The 21,678-nt window shown below is 37.2% G+C and overlaps 1 protein-coding gene across 1 annotated transcript; it reads left to right on the forward strand.

Annotated features, from left to right (window-relative positions):
* Nucleotides 1–1,390: 1,390 nt before the first annotated feature.
* LOC129283201 (T-complex protein 1 subunit beta-like) lies at nucleotides 1,391–20,493 on the forward strand. Its single transcript, XM_064114016.1, has 14 exons — nucleotides 1,391–1,480; nucleotides 3,091–3,225; nucleotides 4,016–4,127; nucleotides 5,154–5,230; nucleotides 8,021–8,133; nucleotides 9,744–9,870; nucleotides 10,255–10,431; nucleotides 11,082–11,209; nucleotides 12,328–12,512; nucleotides 13,233–13,400; nucleotides 13,840–13,943; nucleotides 14,822–14,921; nucleotides 15,279–15,420; nucleotides 17,047–20,493. Exons 1-14 carry the CDS (start codon nucleotides 1,478–1,480, stop codon nucleotides 17,069–17,071), a joined length of 1,596 nt encoding a protein of 531 aa, XP_063970086.1. The 5' UTR covers nucleotides 1,391–1,477; the 3' UTR covers nucleotides 17,072–20,493.
* The last annotated feature ends 1,185 nt before the right edge of the window (nucleotides 20,494–21,678 follow it).

A 21,678-nucleotide genomic window follows, 5' to 3' on the forward strand; every position in this document is an offset into this window, starting at 1 on the left:
CTTTGTAAAGCAGTTTTAAGAACTGAACAGGCCTACCCTGCAGTATAAAATAAATAAAACAAAATAAATAAATAAATAAATAAATAAATAAATTCCAGGGGGAAAACAAAGGTGCCAGCGTCTCGAAAATATGGATGGTTTTAAACCGTTTGCCATAACAAAAGTTGTGAACATGGACACTTTCAAATGAACAGCGAGACGTTAATAGTGTATTAATTGTAATAATATTTACATCGAATTAATGGAATTGGATACAATTTTCACACTATTATCAATCTGGTGTGAGATTATTAATAGTTATAAAGATATACCCGGATTTCTGCAATATTACGTTTATGAAAACCACTGTTCCCTGTGTTGAAGCTGTGTGTGGGGACTTTCGGACACTCAAATGCACGCGACTAACCATTATGTATAATTATCATTATCATTATTATTATTATGATTATTATGATCATTGTTGTTATCATTCTTATTACTGTTATCATTGTATTATTAATATTATCATAATTATCAAGTATTAACATTATCATTAAAATAATTATGATCAAGATCAAAGCAAGATATATTCCTCTGATATATAGTCAACTGGTCTAAAGTAATTCATTGTTTGAAATTGAACTGGTCAAGACCAGCAATACCAGTAATTCTGATGAAACTGATCACGTGGATTACCTCATTTGCATATTTCCTATTTTTTAAAGAAAAATCAGGATTTAGAATAAAATATCCTTGCATGCAATGGCACTCATTATTGTTTAAAAACTTTCTAAATAAGTGTGTGAACTAATTCACAATGAAAATGTGTAATTTCATATATCACATTTAAAATAACAGCAGAAATATTAATTTACTAACCATCTTTTCCATCACATTTCACTGACCATGGTATATAACAAACCAAATGCATGTAATAAATTGAACCAGTAAGACCAGTACGAGGACCAGTACGACCAGTTCGAGGACCAGTCACACCAGTAGAAAATACCAGTAAAGACCAGCTTGAATTGGATACCAGTATGAAGACCAGTGAGACCAGTAACAAGACCAGTATACTGGACCAGTTAGACCAGAAAATCGATGTTCCAATTTCCAGAGTTATCAGTTAAAATTCTACTGGTCTAACTGGTCCAGTGGAACTGGTTTTTCCTTCTGGGAAGCGTCGCGTATATCAATTGTATTTTTTTGTATATTAGTTTAGTTAGTTTAGTTTATGTTTTAAACTCACATTGATCCATCCAGCGTCGGATCTAGTTTGGTTTGATTATTGATTAAGGCATAGGCCTATGTGGGAATCAATTTTGTTTTTATATTACCGGTAACTATATATTATGTAGGGCCTTTTACAAAATGTTCGAGACGGTTCTACCGAGCCTAAATTTCAACGCACGTCGCCCTCTGGTGTTGAAAATTTTACAGTTCCTCGTGCTAAAAAAGAGATCGAAAATTCACTCGAAACACACCCTAATTCTTCAAAATGGTATGCATATTCACTGTTTATATATCATTATCGTTAAATATGAATTTAGTGCTTATCCATTAGATGGATTTTATTTTATGCATGATTGTCATACAATGTTTTTAATTACATGAAGTGTCCGCCGGTTATAATTGCTTGGCAACCGCAAATTACCCTGATCCCGCCTATTGATTTTTGTGTATTTTCCCCAAAATGATGATTTCGTTATGGATGAGGCTGAGCCTGAGCGCTCCCAATCTTAACTTTTCTAATTATACTTTGATAGTAAATAAGGATAACTATTAGATCTATCTCAATTACGAAAATTAAGTGGTGAATTCAGTATTTTTTGTTGTCCTAAAATCTTTTGGCAATCCCGGATTCCCGGTGCTGCTTTCTTCATTCTTGATTTGGTCAGAGACAGAGAATGAAAATGATGCAGATTTAGAGAAACGCCTGGAGGCTGGACAGTCCAGTGAACACAAAGAAAGTGTCATGAGTGTGTGTGCTGTTGTTGTTTCAACTGCAAGGCAAGCAATCATGCATGTACTATGTAAAGGGAGGGGAGAGCGCTGAAAAGGGGGAAGGAAAGAGAGGACAAGAAAAGGGAGAGAAAAATAGTAAAAAGACATGAAGAGTAAGAGACAAAAGGGGGAAAAAAGAGAGGGTAGAGGAAAAAGAGGGAAGGGGAGAAAGGAGAAAAAAGGGGAGAGAGGAAAAAAAGTAATTAAAAAGCCGGGAAGTGGGGGGGGGGGGCAAATTCATGTTTGAGTTCGACCTTTGGGGTGCCAAATTGACCTGAAATGAAGCGGCATCAAATTTACCTTAAACTCGGGGGGGGGGGGGCAGGATACCAAATTGATGTTTGACCTTCAGATGTAACATGGAATAATAAAGATAAAATGGAATAATTTGTGCGAGGTTAGTATTAGTATACTATTGCTAACCTCGCACCATGAACCGCGTTTGGCAGTGGATTTCTTACTAGTGGGTCACGCATGCTGCGACCCCACTTCTAGCGTCCACAACACGTGACTTCTATGGCTTGATTTTTTTGTGCGTGGCGATTAGCCTAAATAATCCAGGCGGGGGTCAAAGGGTCCGCCCCCAGCTCCCCACTGTATTGGCAGCGCAAAAAAGAGAAAAAAGACGAAAATAGGGAGGGAGGAGGGAAAAAAGAGAAAAAAGGAGGGATATTGATAAAAGTGAATGAAATAAGGGGAGGGGGAAATTGAAAAATGGAAAAACTGCTGTATTCACTCATTCCATTAATATAACTATGCATCTGGTGTTCTTCAAAATAAATGGTTTATTGCCAAGCCAGGCTTTGTAGTGATACTTTTTCTTTTTTCCCCTGCTAAACCAGCTTAATATCAGCATCAATTTTCTTTTACATGTAAACCTTGCTTTAGGTTCTTTCATAAATTCAAGTTAAATGGCATTAATAATATATATATATATATATATATATATATATATATTTTTTTTTTTTTTTTTTATTAATGTATTTTCGTACCCAATGTATTTACATTGAGCATTGTCAACATGGAAATTTTTTTTATCAGTAGAGAGACAACATGATTTAAGAAATTTTTGCATGTTTAATTTCCACTTCTTATTGTTTGTCATAGGTATCCCTTCAACCTGTTCAGATTCTAAAGCATAATGCGGAGGAGGAGAAAGCAGAGCTTGCTCGTATGTCATCTTTCATTGGCGCCATCGCCATTGGAGACTTGATCAAGAGCACACTAGGTCCCAAAGGAATGGTAAGCCTGCGCGCGACACTGGCACTGGTCCGACGGTCCCAGACCAGTAAAAATTGCTGTCGGGCCAGTAACTTTTCAGAATTACCCAGATTTACTGGTCTGACGTGACCAGTAAAAAATATTTCAAGCTTATACAAATTATATTTTCTCCTCTTGTAAATTATAAAAATGGCTCTCATGAATTGTGCTGTGTGTACTGTTTGTTTGTATTTTTTTTTTGGGGGGGGGGGCAATAAAAGCAATAAATGACAGCAAAATAAACTTATTCTTGTTTATGGTGTTCTTTAGTTTGGGGGACCAGTATATTTAGGTTCGGACCAGTAAAATAAGGAGAAATTGGGTATCTACTGGTCCGACATGAACAGGTTGGACCAGTAGAAAAAAAGGGTTAGTGTGGAGCCCTGGCCGTAAGCTGTTCTGCTTGGAAAAAGGAATTTCTTTCTAAAGATGATCACCTTGTATTCTTAAAATTTAAAATGATCTAACAGATGGATTATTGGGGGGAAAAAATCAGGACAATGATGAAAAACAACTATGCCGATCATGTTTTATCTTTTCGTACATAAATATTCTTCGACTTTTATAGAAGCACAGAACGTTAGATTTGGTCTTCTAAACCTATTGCTTTTTGCTCTCAGGATAGTGAAATAAATGTGGTCTTTTACTCTCTATAACATTTGATTTTGTGAAAGGGATGAACTTTTATTGCATCATTAGTATAGATATTGTCAATGGTTTGCTTCCTCGAGATGCACCAAACTAATTTGACGATTGTACTTTTTATCCCCAGGACAAGATCTTACAGAGTAACAGCCCAACAGCACCACTCACTGTCACGAATGATGGTGCCACCATTCTGAAATCCATCGGAGTGGATAATCCAGCTGCTAAGATCCTTGTTGGTAAGTTGGATTGATGTTATTTGATGTTTATTGTTTTGTTTAGTTTTTCCTTAGGCTGTTACATCAGTGTACTTAGTGTAATTATCATTATTTATTGTATATTTTCAGTGTACATTTCAACTTGGTGGCCCCTTTTTATAAGCTCTGCTTTCTTTGGGGTTACCAAACCATCATTCTATTGTTATATTTAGTATTTGAATAATTATTTATATTGGTATCTATTTATGTAATTGTTTGTACCTGATGATGGTTAAATGAATAAATTTAATTGAATTGAAATTATCAGTATTCCTGTGTATGCATGACCATGTACATTTATTTGTGTTTTCATTGCTTGTAGTATTTTGGTATATCTTGAAAGGAAATGGTTTGACCAGGGAAGGTTAGCCAGGGTTACACCAGAAACAAATTCTCCCGAATCAATGCTGACTGATTCTGCACGAATAGGTCCCGACTCGGAGCAGAATCACTAAGAATTGACTGCCCAGAATACACTGAATGCCTCCCAGAATCCGACCAAATTCCATCCGAATAAATCCCGAATGTGGACCAAATGAAATTTGTTATGGCCACATTTGGGAGTATTTTGAAGGGTATTCGGCTGGTTTTAACATTTCAAAACGAGCCAAATCTCTCCTCGAATGTTCCCAAATCCCTCCTTAATTTTCTCTCATTCAGGGAGAGAGAATAGAGTTCTCCCGAATCCTCCCAATTACGATTGGCAGCTGATTCGGTTCCAGCTTTAAATACCAGCCCGTATGTTGCCCCTGGAATAATTTGATTCTGCTAACATACACGAGTGCCTGAAATCAGAATTGTTCTGATAAAATGATATAATTAAGGTCCAAATACAATAATTTCTTGTCCCAATGCTCTTTGTGGTCAGAATATCTCTTATGAGCAATGTAAAATTAATTTCCTATGTATTTCATGGAGGGGGGGGGGGGTTATTGTCAACCTGCTAATATAAACTATTTCATATGACTTGTATGGAAAAATAAATTCATTGTTTTTTATTATAATCAGATATCAGTAAGGTACAGGATGATGAAGTTGGTGATGGAACTACCTCGGTCACAGTACTTGCCTGTGAACTTCTCAAAGTAAGTCATCTTCCATTTGAAGCCCTTTGTAGTTTCAAAGTCACACTTTTCACACCATTCTTCATTGATATTTGAGTATGTTCATATGGTAATCCCCTCTCATCTTGTCAATCGATGTGACATGTTGTTCTATCTATGCAATATAGTGTTCTTTTAGAAAAGAAAACGCAAAGAGAAACTATGCGCGTTAGCTCAGTCGGTAGAGCGGGGGACTCGTATTCCGGTGACCCGGGTTCGATTCCCACTTGGTGCACTAGTGCCCTTTGGTAAGGCATTAATCCTCAGTACCAGGTCCTTCGGAGAGGACCTTAAGCCATCGGTCCTCTGGTTGCTTGCTTACAAGCATTCATGCTTTCTTAGCAATCAGGTAAAAAATCACCACCAATACCAAAAGGAATTCTTAGGCATTTAGTACACAGTGAAATTGAATCCCATGTGCATAGGGCCATGTAGAGTACATTATGATAGTCTTGATGCATCATACCCTTTCTCAATATTAGCAAGAATATATGATGAATTTTTATTTCAAGAATATGATTCTTATTCCATTTTCATTGAAACCTAAGGAATACTGAGGAGCACACTAAATATTCAATTTCATCGAAAATATTGTGGTTTGACCGTTGCAAAGAATACAAGAAAACTGTTGCATCCTGGGAAAAACAGATAGGAAGCTTTTGAGAAGTTTGGGTCTTGAGCATCGATATATGTGACCAGGCGCCACAAAACCCACAAAAAGTCATCAGGAATGAAATTTTAGTTAAATAGCCCTTCTGAAAGAGGAGATTCTAAGCTTTATAATGATATGTAACTCATTAATAAAGATTGATACTAACACATACAAGTAAGAGGAGAATGTTCACTACCACAGAACACTCCTTTTGAGAAAGGGGGATTAAAATCACTCGTCTATTGAAGAGAACTATTGTGTATTGTAGACAAAAGGAAGATTAAAAATCAATAGATTTTCAAAAGAAGGAATTATCAGATTGCCCCCAAAGTTCACACACTAATTAGGTACATCCTGTCCATTAGTTTGAACAAGTATCAATGTTAGAACTTATCCTGTTTTATATTTATAGTGGTTCAAAGAGAGATGAATATTCAGGTTTTCGTGTGAACAAAACATGATTACAATTAACTCCAAAAGACAAAAATAGGTCTAATAAAAACACTGAAAAACTACTCTTTAGGTTTGATTGGTACATCCAAATTTTTAAAGTAAATGGGGAGAGTATACTCTTTTAGAAAACACCAAAATCTTAAATTTGAATATTCTGACCAAAATACTCTTAATTGGCTCCAATTGACAATCACACAGTGCAACTTTTGGGGTCACATATAAAAAAGAAATATGGATAGAGGTACAGCGCTTTAAAAATAAACCACCAGAGATTCTTAACCCTATCTAGGCCGGGGGGGGGGGGGGCCTCGGAGGCCCCCTCAACGATCCGCGCAATATTTTCGCCGCGCGAAATGTTTTAACCGCGTCGCTCGCTGACTTTTTACTTTCAAGTCTTGCGCAACTTTTGAGACCAATTTTGGGTCACCCGGGTACGTGGTTCCGAAATTACGCAACATTGCGTAAGTGCATGTCAGACCAAAAATTGCTCAAAAACGTGATTTTGTGTACAAAGTCAATGTAAATTGTGTTTTCAACCAAAAATCATAAATGTATGTTTATTTTTAGTTTTGCTGGTCTAAATGTATTTATTTTATGCTTTTTATGATCTCAGAAGAGTCCCCAACTAATTTCATTGAAAAAACAATGAAAAACAAAAGGTAAAAAAAACAAAGAAATACATAAGAAAATGATTTGATATCGCAATTTTGTTCATGTACACTTGCTAAGAACACCACAAAGAGTTTCTATACCAAAAATTAGAACATTTGGAGCTTTATTTAGGGAGTTAGAGAAAAAAGTATGATTTCGCATACTAATTACGCATAAATTAGCATAATCACTTACTAGCAATTCGCATGAAATAAATTACTATACAATTTTGTAGATTATGTCCCAGACAACCCGCGTACCAATTTTCGGCGCGATCGCACGGTCGACGGCCGAGATCTCAAGGGGGGGCCTGGGAGGCCTCCCCCCCGGCCATATGAACTTCGAAAATACCCCGGCCTAGATAGGGTTAAACTCCAATAGGTCAAGCACACACAAAGTTACATACTCTTTTCTCTTGCTTGTGCATGCTGTTTTTTCTTACGTGTTGGTATTCCCCCATGTACTGTTAATTGTGTCATGGAATACTTATAATGTAGCTTCAAGGTCATGTGTGCCGCAGCATACAACAAGCTCTGTCCAGGATCCGCACCCGATTACAACAAGTCTCTTATACACCACTATCAACCTGCACGCACACTGCGATCATCCCAATCTAGTCTCTTGCATATCCCACTATCTAAAAAATCCTGGGGCGATCGAGCCTTTGCTCATGCCGGACCAGCCCTGTGGAATTCACTTCCACAGGAGCTGAAGAACTCAAACTCTGCAACATCCTTTAAGGGCAACCTAAAATTGCATTTGTTCACCAGCAGGTACTAGGTTTGAAGACAGTAATTTTTCCTCATTTTTAATTTACCCTTTCTTGTACTTTTCTTAGTTCTATTTTGCTCTCTTCTAAGCGCCTTGAGCATTTAATCAAAATGGAAAAGACGCTATATAAATCATATGTATTATTATTATTATTATTATTATATCAGTGGTCTCGTGCGGGTGTTGTTCATTGTAGCTGTGATATACTGGCTTTAATATTTAACATTGAAATTTCTTCATAACAGGAAGCAGAGAAGCTTGTTGGCCAGAAGCTCCACCCTCATACGATCATCGCTGGTTGGAGGAAAGCCATCGATGTCGCCGTAGCTGCACTTACACAGGCATCTGAAGATCACAGGTAAAAAACGTCAATCAAGCCCCTCTGATAGGCTGTAAAACCATCCATTTACCATACAGGACATTTGATATTGCAGTAGTTGAACCAATGCACATGATCCAGGGCTGTTTCATGATGCTTTTGATTCTGGGAATTCACTTGCATTGCAAGGATTCAATTTCTCGGTCTCGTATTGTGAACTCTGGGTCTCGTAACACAAATGTTAGCGATTAATCGTATGCTTGATTTTCACAATTAATTTTACATTGTAGTCAATGCAATCAATATTCTACAATAATTGCCAAGCTTTGTGTTATGGTCCCCTGGTAAAACTTGTGTCATGGTTTAACTATGGATAGCCAACCATAACATAAATCACTGAACAGTATAGATTAAATTTACCACCTCATCTCTCGAACAATTCCTAGAATTCAAGTCTGCCATTTTTATGTTACATTCATTCATTGCCTGTTGTACTTTATCTAAAATTGTATTAACTTTTAAATTATAGCCTTTGCATATTACTACACTGTATATTTTTTACTATGTAATTTATTGTGCCAACACCAACTTGTAAACATGAATTTTCTAGCTCCTGCTGTTTTTTCATGTGCGATTGTTATCGACATGTTTGATCATCAATAAAGACCATTTTTAAATTGAATTGAATGATGACTAACATCCTTTTATTCACTCTTATTGCATGGGAAAAGAACACAAGCTAACATATGAAATTCATAGGATGTAAACATGAATTTAACATTGTTTGTTTCCCATAATTTCAGCTCAGAGTTGACCATGGCCTAAGATTCAGATTCAGATATTTTATTGTCCATGATGCAATAGTTCATATGGAAATTCAATTTGTTCACACACAACAATTTGGAATGAAAAATAAATAATAATAATATAGGATTCATATAGCACACGTATCCATCTTGTTTGGTGCTCAAGCTGCTCCTATATTACCGCAGCTAACCTAGTCTACCGATTCCGGTGCTCACAGCTTTTTGATGAATTACTTCCTGCCAGTACCCATTTACCTCACCTGAGTTGAGTGCAGCACAATGTGGGTAATTTTCTTGCTGAAGGAAAACACGCCATGGCTGGGAATCGAACCCACGTCCCTAATATTGAAAGGCAAGAGTTTTTACCACTAGACCATGACGCCCCCACTTATCTCATACACACAAGGAAGATAACATTGTTTCAAAGAATACACACAAACATTCTGCAAATAAATAGTTATACGAGACTTCAGAATACAAGCCAATTATGGTTTCTGTCTTTAGATACAATATCATGTTTTTGATTTGAAAATTGATCTTTAACAGATATTGGGTGATTTCAAGTCCAGTGTTGGTGTTGGAAGCACAATTTGGATTGCATTTTCTAGCTCCAAATCCTATTCTGAGTTTACTCAAATAATACAAATCACGATACAGACAGCTCAACACCTAGAGAGTGACTTTTCAGGACCAACTTCATTTCACGTTTGGTGCTATGCTCATGTAAAAATTGACCTAACACCAACACCAAAAGGTCAACACCAAACTTGAAATCACCCAATGTGTCCAGATATTAATATCTTGTATACTCTTTTATCTTTTTTTTTCCTTGTTACTTTATAGTGATGATCCTGAGAAATTCAAATCTGATCTGATGAAGATTGCATACACTACACTGAGCTCTAAGATAGTCAGTCATGACAGAGATAAGTTCTCTGCCCTCTGTGTTGATGCAGTTCTACGACTGAAGGTAAGTCATTCACATGACATGCCAACTGAGTGGCATGGGGTGGGACCAGGGACAATGTGCCCCGAGCACCAATTTTGTGGTGGGGGGTGGACACAAACTGATTCTCCCCCAGCATATCCTGGTCTGAAATAGTCCAGTTAAATTAGGGTTAAAGTCGAGGAAATCTCCCCCCCCCCCAAAGAAAAAAAAATCTGTCAGTAATCTACAGGGAAAGTAATCCTTTCATTCAAAAATAGGTTACCATAAAAACTTGTATATAAAATGTCTCCTTTCATTTCTAAATATTTTTTAGTGTTGGCAGGTTTGCTCATATTTCACCCCTCCCCCAAAATGTTAAAATTTGACCCTCAATGCTAATTGATCTTGTTTGTGTTTCTACCACAGGGAAAGACTGATCTCCATGCTATTCAAATCATCAAGAAGCTCGGTGGGAACATGAACGAATCCTACCTTGATGAAGGTTTCTTATTGGACAAGAAGGTCGGTGTGAACCAACCCAAGAGGATAGAGAATGCTCGCATCTTGGTGGCTAACACCCCCATGGATACAGATAAGATTAAGGTTAGTCATTGTAATGAAAGAACAAAGTAACTTACATGGTGGGTGTTTCATAAAGTTATTCCTAAAGTTACGCCTGACTTTATGAACGACTTGAACATGTTCTACGGTGCTAAGTCAGCTGTATAGGGATATATCATGTACATGTAGCACGAGAAAGAATAATGATAATAAGAATAACTGGTTTTTATATAGCGCTTAATCAATCTACGACTGCTCAAAGCGCTTCACAATTATTATTACCCAGTCACTGGATTCATAGAATTTCAAGCAGCCTGTTAGGTGCACACATGCTAAACCAACCGCAATGACGGTTGTTTCCTACCGGTTCCCAATTAGCACCTGGGTGAGAGTGGCAAAGTGTGGATTGATGCCTTGCCAAAGGACCCTAGGCCATGGTGGGATTCGAACACACAACCTTCTGATTATTTGTATGAATTGAATAAATAAGAAGTATGTGCCAAATCAATAATTCCATTGGAAAAAAAAACTTGCTCAATAATAGAAATATTAGCTATGCATCTTTTGCAATAAATGGCGTCATGAGTTGCGATAAACTTTTATTTTTGTTCTTTATTTCTTTGCATTTGGATCCGACTGCAAAGCCAAATGTGTTGCTTCATATGAAGTAAGTTATTTTTCTTGTTTTTCAGGTTTTTGGTTCTCGAGTGAGAGTGGATTCGACAGCTAAGATCGCAGAGCTCGAACTGGCTGAGAAAGAGAAGATGAAGGAGAAGGTTGATAAAATTCTTAAACATGACATCAATGTCTTCATCAACAGGTATGCTGTTTATTTCCATTCTGATTAAATAGATACATTTGGCTTAGATCAATTAGAGAGATCCATTTATTTTGCCCATTTATGCTGTAATGTGGAAATGTGCCCTGTCAAAAATGCGAAAGTATTTACTTTGTTATGATTCATGGTTGTAATTCTAGCCCAAGGAACTTTGTTGTAATCATGTCTTCTAGATATGAATTCTAGATATGTACCAGGGGGCCGTTTCATAAAGCTGTCCGTGAGTTAAGAGTGACTTTAAGAACGACTGATGATCCTCATGCAGTGGTAATATTCACCATTAAATGTTCATTGATGATTATTTAGCACGTAAGAAAGGATCACCAGTCGTTCTTAAAGTTGCTCTTAACGGCTTTATGAAACACCCACCTGGGGGGTGTTTCACAAAGATTTAAGTATGACTTAGAGTCGCATTTAAATACCAAGTTGCGTACGGTATGAAAGGCTTGACAGCATTGGTCAGATCGTGTCATGAGGACGCGCACTGCTGCGTAACTATCAATAAGATCGCGCGTTCCATATCATGTACGCGTAGGCATTTAAGTGCGACTTAAGTCATACTTAAATCTTTGTGAAATACCCCCCAGGTCTGTGGTTCTTTTCTGAATGCATGGCAGGGTCCATCACAAACATGCAGTACATTAACATTATTATAATCATAATACACAGATATAACACAATCAAATATAGTGAAAATTGTATTTTTGGAATAAAGTCATGTGCATTTTATTTTATTCCATGCACATTATTGGGCTTAACTTTTCCAAAACTATATGATGACATACATGAATTGTAATCGCACACGGCTGACAGGGAACAATTTTCCTGGTATCGCATCGCAATTTGCTCCACATTTTTGAAAGACTGCTATGCATAGAGTCTTTCGTATAGCATATTTTTACATAGGACTGTACATTGCTTAGTTGAGAGCTTTTCTCTTATGACCAAAAATGCTATTCAAATTTGTAAAGCAAAATTATTCCCTGGGCCGAACATGGTAAATATAGGCAAAATTTGCACCGGTTCGAAACCTTACCTGTGTTTGCCGTTGCTCCCTCTTGTATTCTTCCTAATTCTTTAACATATCTTCCCTTGTCTAGGCAACTGATCTATAACTACCCAGAGCAGCTGTTTGCTGACCAGGGCGTAATGGCCATCGAGCATGCAGACTTTGAGGGTGTAGAGCGTCTGGCCTTGGTGACCGGTGGAGAGATTGTTTCCACCTTTGACCGCCCTGACCTGGTCAAGCTTGGCCGTTGTGACCTCATCGAAGAAGTCATGATTGGTGAGTACTACAAATGGCACGTTGTCATTTGGTCTGCACCTTCTTTGTATACATTTCTTTTGGTCTCATCCGACATAGTTTAATCCTAGTTCATCTACAACCAGGGCTCCGTTACACAAAGGTTTGCGATGAATTGCAAACATGAAAGAACAGCACTGATTGGTTCCCGGTCAGTATTTTAGACAAAGTGCGCCTGCAACGATGATCTTGATTGGTCACTGGTATTTGTGTCACAGAGCCCTGATCTAGTTACTATTTGGTATAATGTCATTTAGCTCCATTTATCATTTTGTTTGATTTCCAGGTAGGCTATAACCAACCATGTTTTCTAATGTCCACTTGGTCTCACATCACTTAGTCTGTATGAGGAGATGAAGTGTTTATGGACCAAAGTTGTCATTTACAAAGTGTATAATTAATTAGTAGACTGTTTATCTCATAAGTGGGTGGAGCGACATTTGCTCCTGCAACGATTGCTCTGGGGTTTATTTCATCTAAGAAGTAGGGTTAGGGTTGCAATAGGGTATTATGTTCGGTTTAAGGTTAGGGTAAGGCATAATGTTAAACCCACGGTTGAAGTTTATCATTTGATTAGTGTGTGGAATTTAGAGCCGAGCAATTGTCGCCAGAGCAAATGTCATGGAACCCAAAAGTACTCGTAAGGTAGGGTTCAGGGATTAAATGTCGGTGTTAATCTCTACACATTTTTTTTTCCTGCAGGCGAGGACAAACTGATCAAGTTCTCTGGTGTAGCTCTTGGCGAGGCTTGTACCGTGGTACTGAGAGGAGCCACCCAACAGATTCTTGACGAGGTCGAGCGTTCGCTTCATGACGCCCTCTGTGTCCTGTCACAGACAGTCAAGACCACTCGGACAGTGCCAGGAGGAGGTAGGGCTTTCAAATATTGTTCTGTGTGTACTGTAGTCATGTTGCTAAGTTTACGCTACTGACTCTAAACTGACTGACAAGTGCTTTTTGACAGGCAACCTTTAAACATATTGATTGAGTTGGAACCTGTTATATTGCTTTCTTTTTTAATGTATCTGATGTGTTTTGATCATCTATGGAAAGTATGCTTTATACAGTACATCATTTTACCTAGGATAACCACTTCAGTTCTAAAAACTGTTCTCCCAGCAAGCCATGCTCGACATGATACTATTACCCCAACTTTAGTTGGGCTGCCTAGGCACCCGAGCATTATTTCGTTCTAATGAGTACACATATACTGCACCTTGGTTGAGAGTGGTATTTGTTGATGAACGCCTTCCCAAGGGCCTTAAGCGCTACATGATTCCTATGTATTTATTATTATTATTTTTATTAGGTGCATCTGAGATGTTGATGGCTAATGCCGTTTGTGAGTTAGCAGCCAGGACACCAGGCAAAGAGGCTGTTGCCATTGAGGCATTCGCCAGGGCCCTGAGACAGGTAAGACAGTAGTTTTCTGGAGATTTAGGAGTATTAGGCCCGTATTCTGAACTCCGGTTTGAATTAAATCCTGGTTTAAAGTTGTAGTTTAACCCTGGAGAGTCAATTGGGGCACAAATCTCTATTAGTGCATGTTTAATTTATTAACTCTTACGACACTCAAATCATTTATAACTGTCTCAGAATGATAACTGAAATATTTATTTTCTTCATTATGAAAACAAAGGGAAACAAAATAGTAAATATAAGAAATATACAATACAAGCAGAATCTTTGAGTTTTTGGCTCCCCATAATTATAGCAGAGTTAGACCATGGTCTAAGTGAAACCTGACTTCAGAATACGGGCCCAAAGGTTGAGGGTCATGTATATTATATTCTTGACCTGGCAGTGATGTAGGCATAGATTTTGAATTTGTGCTGTTGGGAGTCCATCTAGTTCGGTATTCATGTATGTTAATGATTTTTGATGATGTAGTGGCAATTAACTTTGGTTGTAAAGACATTCTCAAGAAATAGCTATTGGCTACAACAACAGGAAATAATTATAAAACGATATAAGATTTGTATAGCACACATATCCACCTTGTTAAGTGCTCAAGGCGCTCCTATATTGCCCCAGCTAAGCTTGTCTACCGATTCCGGTGCGCACAGCTTTTTGAGGAATTACTTCCTGCCGGTACCCATTTACCTCACCTAGGTTGAGTGCAGCACAATGTGGGTAAATTTCTTGCTGAAGGAAAACATGCGGCGCCATGGCTGGGAATTGAACACACTAGACCACAACGCCTCCTCATGGCTTTAGCTGTAATGTTAATTTTGCTACTGCTGCTGCTGATGATGATGGCGGCAATGACAATTTTTTTTCTTTACTCTTAGCTACCAATCATCATTGCTGATAATGCTGGATACGATTCGGCTGAACTCGTCTCTCAGCTCAGAGCGGCACACACAGAAGGAAATTACAAGATGGGTTTGAGTAAGTCTTTTACATCACTTTGCTAGTCCTTCTCTATGAGAAGAAGACAGATTGTATCACTTTCTTTATGAAGATTAAATTATTGTTATAGCTATTTAGAGAGAACCTTCCAAAGCTGCTTATTGTTGGTTTGGGGGTGGCTTGCCGCATATGATGGGGCTTTCTGTGATTATCTTTACTTGATTAATTTTTGGAATCTTATCATGAAATGTCAATATTCACTAATATGTATTATGATTTTGTGTTAATTCCTATGTAAAGCGCATAGAAACACTCGTTAAAAGCGATATTTGAATGCAAAATATTATTATTATCTCATGGAAGCATTCGTAATGTGTTGTATTGTTTTCTTTGTAGATATGAATAATGGTACAATAGGAAACACCATGGAACTTGGGGTACTGGAGTCGTTCCAGGTGAAACGTCAGGTAGTCCTCAGTGCATCAGAAGCCGCAGAGATGATCCTACGAGTTGATAACATCATCAAGGCCGCACCAAGGTGAGCTTCGCATTCACATAAGGAGGGAATGTATGATAACTTATGGCTGAAATGATAGTAGTAGTATTAGTGGGAGAGGTAGTATAGTAGTAGTAGTGGTGGTGGTTGTGGTGATGTTTGGAGAAGTTAAAAAGTCCACATTATCACATAGTCATCATCCTCATCATCGTCAACATGGACACCGTAGTCATGGACACCATAGGCATAATCATCAAAATTGTAACAACCATGATGATCATCATCACCATTATCGTCGTCGTCGTCATCATCATCGTCACCACCACCATCATCATCATCATTATCTCACCACCATAATCATCATCATCATCACCATCATCACCACCACAATCACCATCATCATTTCCTTCATAATCTATATACTATCTTAATTTCATACCAATTTACTCAAGCACCACACCAAGAATAATCTCACATTTTCCTTCTATTTTGAAATTAATGGAAATGAGAGTTGAAGAGGAAGTAGGCCACATTAAAAACTCTCTATCTATTCTACATCCACATGTCATCCCCAACAGTTCCACTGTGGTATTAGCAGCATGTACTCATTTCTTTGATCTTTTAGTTACAATAACACTGCAGGATTCATTATCATAATCTGTCTAGTGTGTCGGAAATTGCTAGCCAAAACCGGCCTTTTTGCTAAGTGATGTAGAATTTGCAAGACTAATGAATAGGAGAAAGAGGTACTCAGAACCTGGAAATGATTTTATTTGTTGGGAGCGTGTTTTCTCATGATCTGTTTTGATGCTATCAACAATCTTCTTGACGATTTTTGCATCTTGTATAGTTACGTGATTGTCTTAAATAAAAATGCCATTGAAATCATGCCTAGGTTTATTAATACTGGCAGGGAGATAATAATTCGTTGTGCCATTATTTTTTTTCAGAATGACGCCTTCATTAATTTGTTGCGCAGTTCCCGTTTTTTATGTCTTACCCCCATTTTTCTCCATTCATATTTTACTTACTAAGCTGTGAAAATAATGATGATTGGAGAGCATAAAACTTATTATAAACTAGAAAAACAGATGACAATTTTTTCAGGAAGGTCCCCATAATCTGGACCAAACTTGAATAATAACAAATTTCCCTATTCACAAACCAGGTTTTAATCATACTTTAAAGTTTAATATAAATACCAGTTGTGGTAACAATATCAAAATGAGTTCCAACAGAATCCAATGAAATTGCCACCAAAGTGTATGCATGTGTAAATGAAATATATGTGCCAAATAGCTCTGGAAGAAATGCGTAATTGCTGAAAAATGAACAAAATTAGCACAAAATTCCATCAAGTGTCGGGTATTTTTCGAAGCAATATTAATACACTGTCCCACATATGCATTTTTGTGTTAGTGATCGTCAACATTAACAAATTTCAGCTAAGATTTCATGATTTTACAAAGACAAGTTTACATTAAATAATGTACCAGATCTAGATGTATGATAATATTTTTGACAATTAACCTTTATTTCAAAATACTTTCTCATGAAATAATTGTTTGCTGCAACTACTGTCTTTTACCTTTCACCTGTCTTTTGCTTTGCTTTGCATCTGTTACAGTTTGGTTCATGTAATGATTTCCCACCTTTTTATCTTTCCAGGCAACGAAATGATCCCGGTCATTGAGAGATGCTGACCGCTGTACATATTCATCGTTGGAGCTTACTTGTGGCTTTTGATGTACGCTGATATCCTGTAGAGTTATAACAGAACACCATTCGATAATCAATTCCCGGGCCTGTTTCTTCAAGAGTTGCAACTATTGTAACTTTGCCATTAATGTAACTACTGTAGAAACCTTGATTGTGATTGGCTGTTGAGCACCGTTACCATGGTAGTTGCTATAATGACAAAGTTACCACAGTTGTAAGTCCTTTGTGAAACCAGCCCGTGGAGGCTGTTTCACAAAGCCGTTTGTAAAGTTATGAATGTCTTCATGGACTACTTGAATGCATTCTTGGATACTTAATACAATGTAGGGTCTAATCCTGTTATTAACCAGAATTTGAATGCAAAGTTTATTATCAAAATTTGATTTATGCTAAAAAAAATCAATCCCACTAGCTAAACAGCAGGGAAATCTTGTTGTTAACCAGAATTGTTTAGAATAACTTTGCAAATAGCTTCATCAAACACCATCCAAGGAGAAGGGGCAGGGGGGGTGTTTCACAGAGATTTTAGCATGACTGATACCCCTTTCATAAACCTATCCTCCAATTAGCCGCCTAAGAGTAATGCGGATAATTCAATAAAAATTGCGTTCACAAACTCCGAAAATTATCCGCACTATTTTTACGAGCGCCCGTCCTGAAAAAGGCGGATAATCATCATGGCAACCGCACACACCCCCTCCGATGCGGTTGTGTTGGAAAAGAGTGACCTTGTGACCGCACCATGGCAATTATCCGCATTACTTTTGAAATGCGTTCATATAGTCAAAATCTGGTCCCGATGCTGCTATTATGCGGATAATTGCAGCATCAAAATAATAAGGATAACTCTGGTCCTCCTCCGATTTTACGACCAAATTATGCTGCTATTAGCCGCATAATTGGGTTTATGAAAGGGGTATTAGATTCGTATTTAAATTCCCATTTGCATTGGAGTATGAAACTCATCATTGCATTGGGCAAACCACGCCAAGGGGGCATGCGCTACTTCATATTTAAGGTCAAGTCCACCCCAGAACATTGTTGATTTGAATGGATAGAGAAAAATCAAACGAACATAATACTGAAAATTTCATCCAAATCGGATGTAAAATAAGAAAGTTATGACATTTTTAAGTTTTTCTTATTTTTCACAAAGCAGTGATATGCACAAATCATTGATATGCAAATGAGAGAGTCGATGATGTCACTCACTCACTATTTCTTTTGTTTTTTCTTGTTTGAATTATACAATATTTCAATTTTTACAGATTTGACAATTGGGACCAACTTGATTCAACCACAAACTGTTAAAATAATGGTAATTGCACATGTTCAGGGAGGAATAAAAGTTTGTTCCACATGACAATGAGAAGAAAATTCGAATTTTTCATATTTCATATAATAAAATACAAAAGAAATAGTGAGTGGGTGACGTCATCTGTCTGCTCATTTGCATACCCACCAGGATGTGCATATAACTGTTTTGTGAAATTAAGCAAAACTTTAAAATGTCATAACTTTCTTATTTTACAACCGATTTTGATGAAATTTTCAGTGTTGTGTTTGTTGGATTTTTCTCCTTTTATTCAAACCAACTTTTTATTGGGGTGGACGTTATATATCATGTGCGCATACGCATTTAAGCTGGACTCTTAGTCACACTTAACTCCTAAAGAAACACTCCCTATTCCACAATGTTCAAATGTCATGGGACGTTTTCGTGAAATGCTTCTCTCAACAATATTATATAACCATTGTCTCTCTCCACATATTTATCTGTCAACATTATGTGGTGCTAATCAAGCAACTATAGGACTTGAACGGATGTTGCACTGAGAAAATAAAACATTCTTTTCATTATCGCACATATGTATCAAAACGTTGATATCCCAGCAAAATGGTAACAATATCTAGAATGATGATTGATATTTGGCTAACAACATCTAGCAGTGTTTATATTACAACTTGGTAATAAGCAGGGTCATTAAATGGGAGCAATGCTTCATTCTCGTGTCGCATCTCACCAAGAAAATGTCAGTCGGGGACCATGAAAACAGATGTTGATTGGTGTTTGGTTCAGTAGTTTTTAGCACTGTTCATATTACCGCTCTCTCACTAGCAGCGCTCTAGTCAGTGTCATATAGTGGGAGCAGTATGTTGTTATCGTGTCACATTTCACCAAGTATATAGCAATCAGGAAGCATGGAAACAAGCGTGAATATGAAACCACAACTGATGGAATACATTAACATAGCATCCTAAATGTAGGCTTATTTATAATCTACAAGATGTAGCCTGGAAAATGGATGGGGGTGAAATGCGTTCACTTTCCCAGGCATGTGTGAGATTTTATCTGATTAATTGGTCTTTATCGTCTTCTACTTGTTTTGATGAACCGAAAAAGGATTGAATAGTGATTTCATGGCGATGAGGTGGATTTATTGAGATCTAACGCATGCCTTGTGCTAAATTGCCATGTGGTTAAAATAAAGTGGCAGATGAACATAGTTTATACCAGAAATTCACTTCTTCCTTATAATTGAAATCTAAGATGAATTTAAAATGAAAATGGAAGCTTTAGATCAATGAAAGATGGAGAAAAAAAATTGAAAAAAAAAGTAAGTTCTATTCAAACTCCAATTATCTAATCTGTGATGTTTTACTTTCACAGCATAGCACCGATAATACACGACTTGTCCTCTCAATTTTCTTTTTCTGCTTGCACTGAAAGCAAAATCAGGCAATCCCCTTCGAGGTTTTGAGCTTCGTATTCTGGTAATTGGATTGCGATCCAAGTCTGACTTTAATTACTTCATATAACCAATTAAAGACTCCAAATCCGTGCAGATTTATTGGGAACATGCTGGCAATCACGTGGGCTTGAAACCACAATTAGAATTTGCAAAAGAACACATGTTCCCCATGTGCTATATGTACTTTACTGGCTGATTATACTATTATCTCATTACTGATGGCAATTTCACTCAAAATGTTACCCTGGAACAGACATATGAGAAGGAAAAACCCCCATTAGAGCATTTCCATGAATGCGCAGGATGCTATTATCTTTAATATTCCTAAAGACAATCGTCTTTCTTTTCACTCCAAAATGTTATTTGGAAAGGACAGATTTTGCAGAAAATACCCTAAAAAAGCATTTCAATATATGCACAAGAAGCTTAATTAAAATGTAGTGGTGTGTAGAGAAGAGTTGAAGGAAATCAAGGAAAAGTAATGTGCTTGATGTATACCTGATTTCATTGTAAATGTAGTGATGCGATTGTTTCTTATTATCCGAGTGAGATGGTGTGATTTTTTGTTGTTTTCTTTTGTACTTTCGAGATAAATTTGAACCAAGGTATGGAAGCATTAAATGTGAATGTAACGATGAAAAAACTTTTGAGTTGTATATTGTAATGATGTACAGTCAAATCTGTGTTAGCAGCCACCTGCCTATAATGATCACTAAAGCCGATTCCAACTCAAGCAGATTGTGTGTATAAGAACCTGTCTATAGCAGCCACCTGCCTTACGAAGGACAGTGTTTCCACTCTTGCCGAAATTCAGGAAATTTTGACTTTTTCCAGGAACCGTTCGGGAAATGAAAAAATTCCAGGAAATTTCGGGAAATCCAAAAATTACAATTAAACGTAGCAAGTTTTAATATTCATGTTATATTTAAAGGAGAATGAAACTCTTGGAGCAAGTTAGCTTTTGTGAAAGCAGAAAAATCAAAGAATAAGATCAACAAAAGTTTGAGTAAAATAGGACTAGCAATAGAAGAGTTATGAGCATTTGAATGTCGAGATCACTAATGCTATGGAGATCCTCCCATTGGCAATGCGACCAGGATCTATGATGTCACAGATGAACAACTCTCCCCTTCAGGACACTGAAAATATACCCCAAAACATCTCTTTTTGCTCATTTCTCATCATATGACAAACGATTCATCAATGATATAATGTTGTGAAACCTCTGTACTTGTCCTCTCATAAAGAGAACACCTCACCTTGAGAAAGACTCTATAAAAGTGAGAATATAAGTGAAATAAGTACTAAAGTAATGAGGGAGTTGTACGTGTGTGACATCACAGATCTTGGTCGCATTGCCAATGGGAGGATCTACATGGCATTAGTGATCTCAATATTCAAATGCTCATAACTTTCTTATTATTCATTCAATCTTCCTCAAACTTTCAACAATATGTTTCTTTGATTTTTCTCTTTGATATGGATTCAGCTGGTTTCAAGGGTTTCATTCTCCTTTAAAGAACTGTTTACATGGTTACTTAGATCAATAGCTGAAAATTTTAGGCTCGCGCTCACATTTTACATTGTTCCTATTTTTAAGGTCGTGAAAAAAAAAAAATTCCTTGATTTTGGTCACTTGGACCAAATTTAGGCACGCTGTATTATTGCCCGATTTTTGTTAAAAATCAAACTTGAAAATTCCAGGAAATGTCTATGAGTTTTGGGATTCAGTTTCGGGAGATTTGTTTTGGATCTGTGGAAACACTGACGAAGGCTATATTTTGTTTTTTCCTTTGGATGGTCACTGTAGGCAGGTTTTTACTGTATT

This window comes from Lytechinus pictus, chromosome 19 (genome assembly GCF_037042905.1).
Source record: "Lytechinus pictus isolate F3 Inbred chromosome 19, Lp3.0, whole genome shotgun sequence".
In the NCBI taxonomy this organism is placed as follows: Eukaryota; Metazoa; Echinodermata; class Echinoidea; order Temnopleuroida; family Toxopneustidae; genus Lytechinus; species Lytechinus pictus.

Excerpts from the sequence above, each read along its gene's own strand:
- LOC129283201 (XM_064114016.1), top strand. Across the intron at positions 3,226-4,015 it reads CACTAGGTCCCAAAGGAATG|GACAAGATCTTACAGAGTAA; the intron begins GTAAGCCTGCGC and ends TTTTATCCCCAG. Across the intron at positions 12,513-13,232 it reads CATCGAAGAAGTCATGATTG|GCGAGGACAAACTGATCAAG; the intron begins GTGAGTACTACA and ends TTTTTCCTGCAG.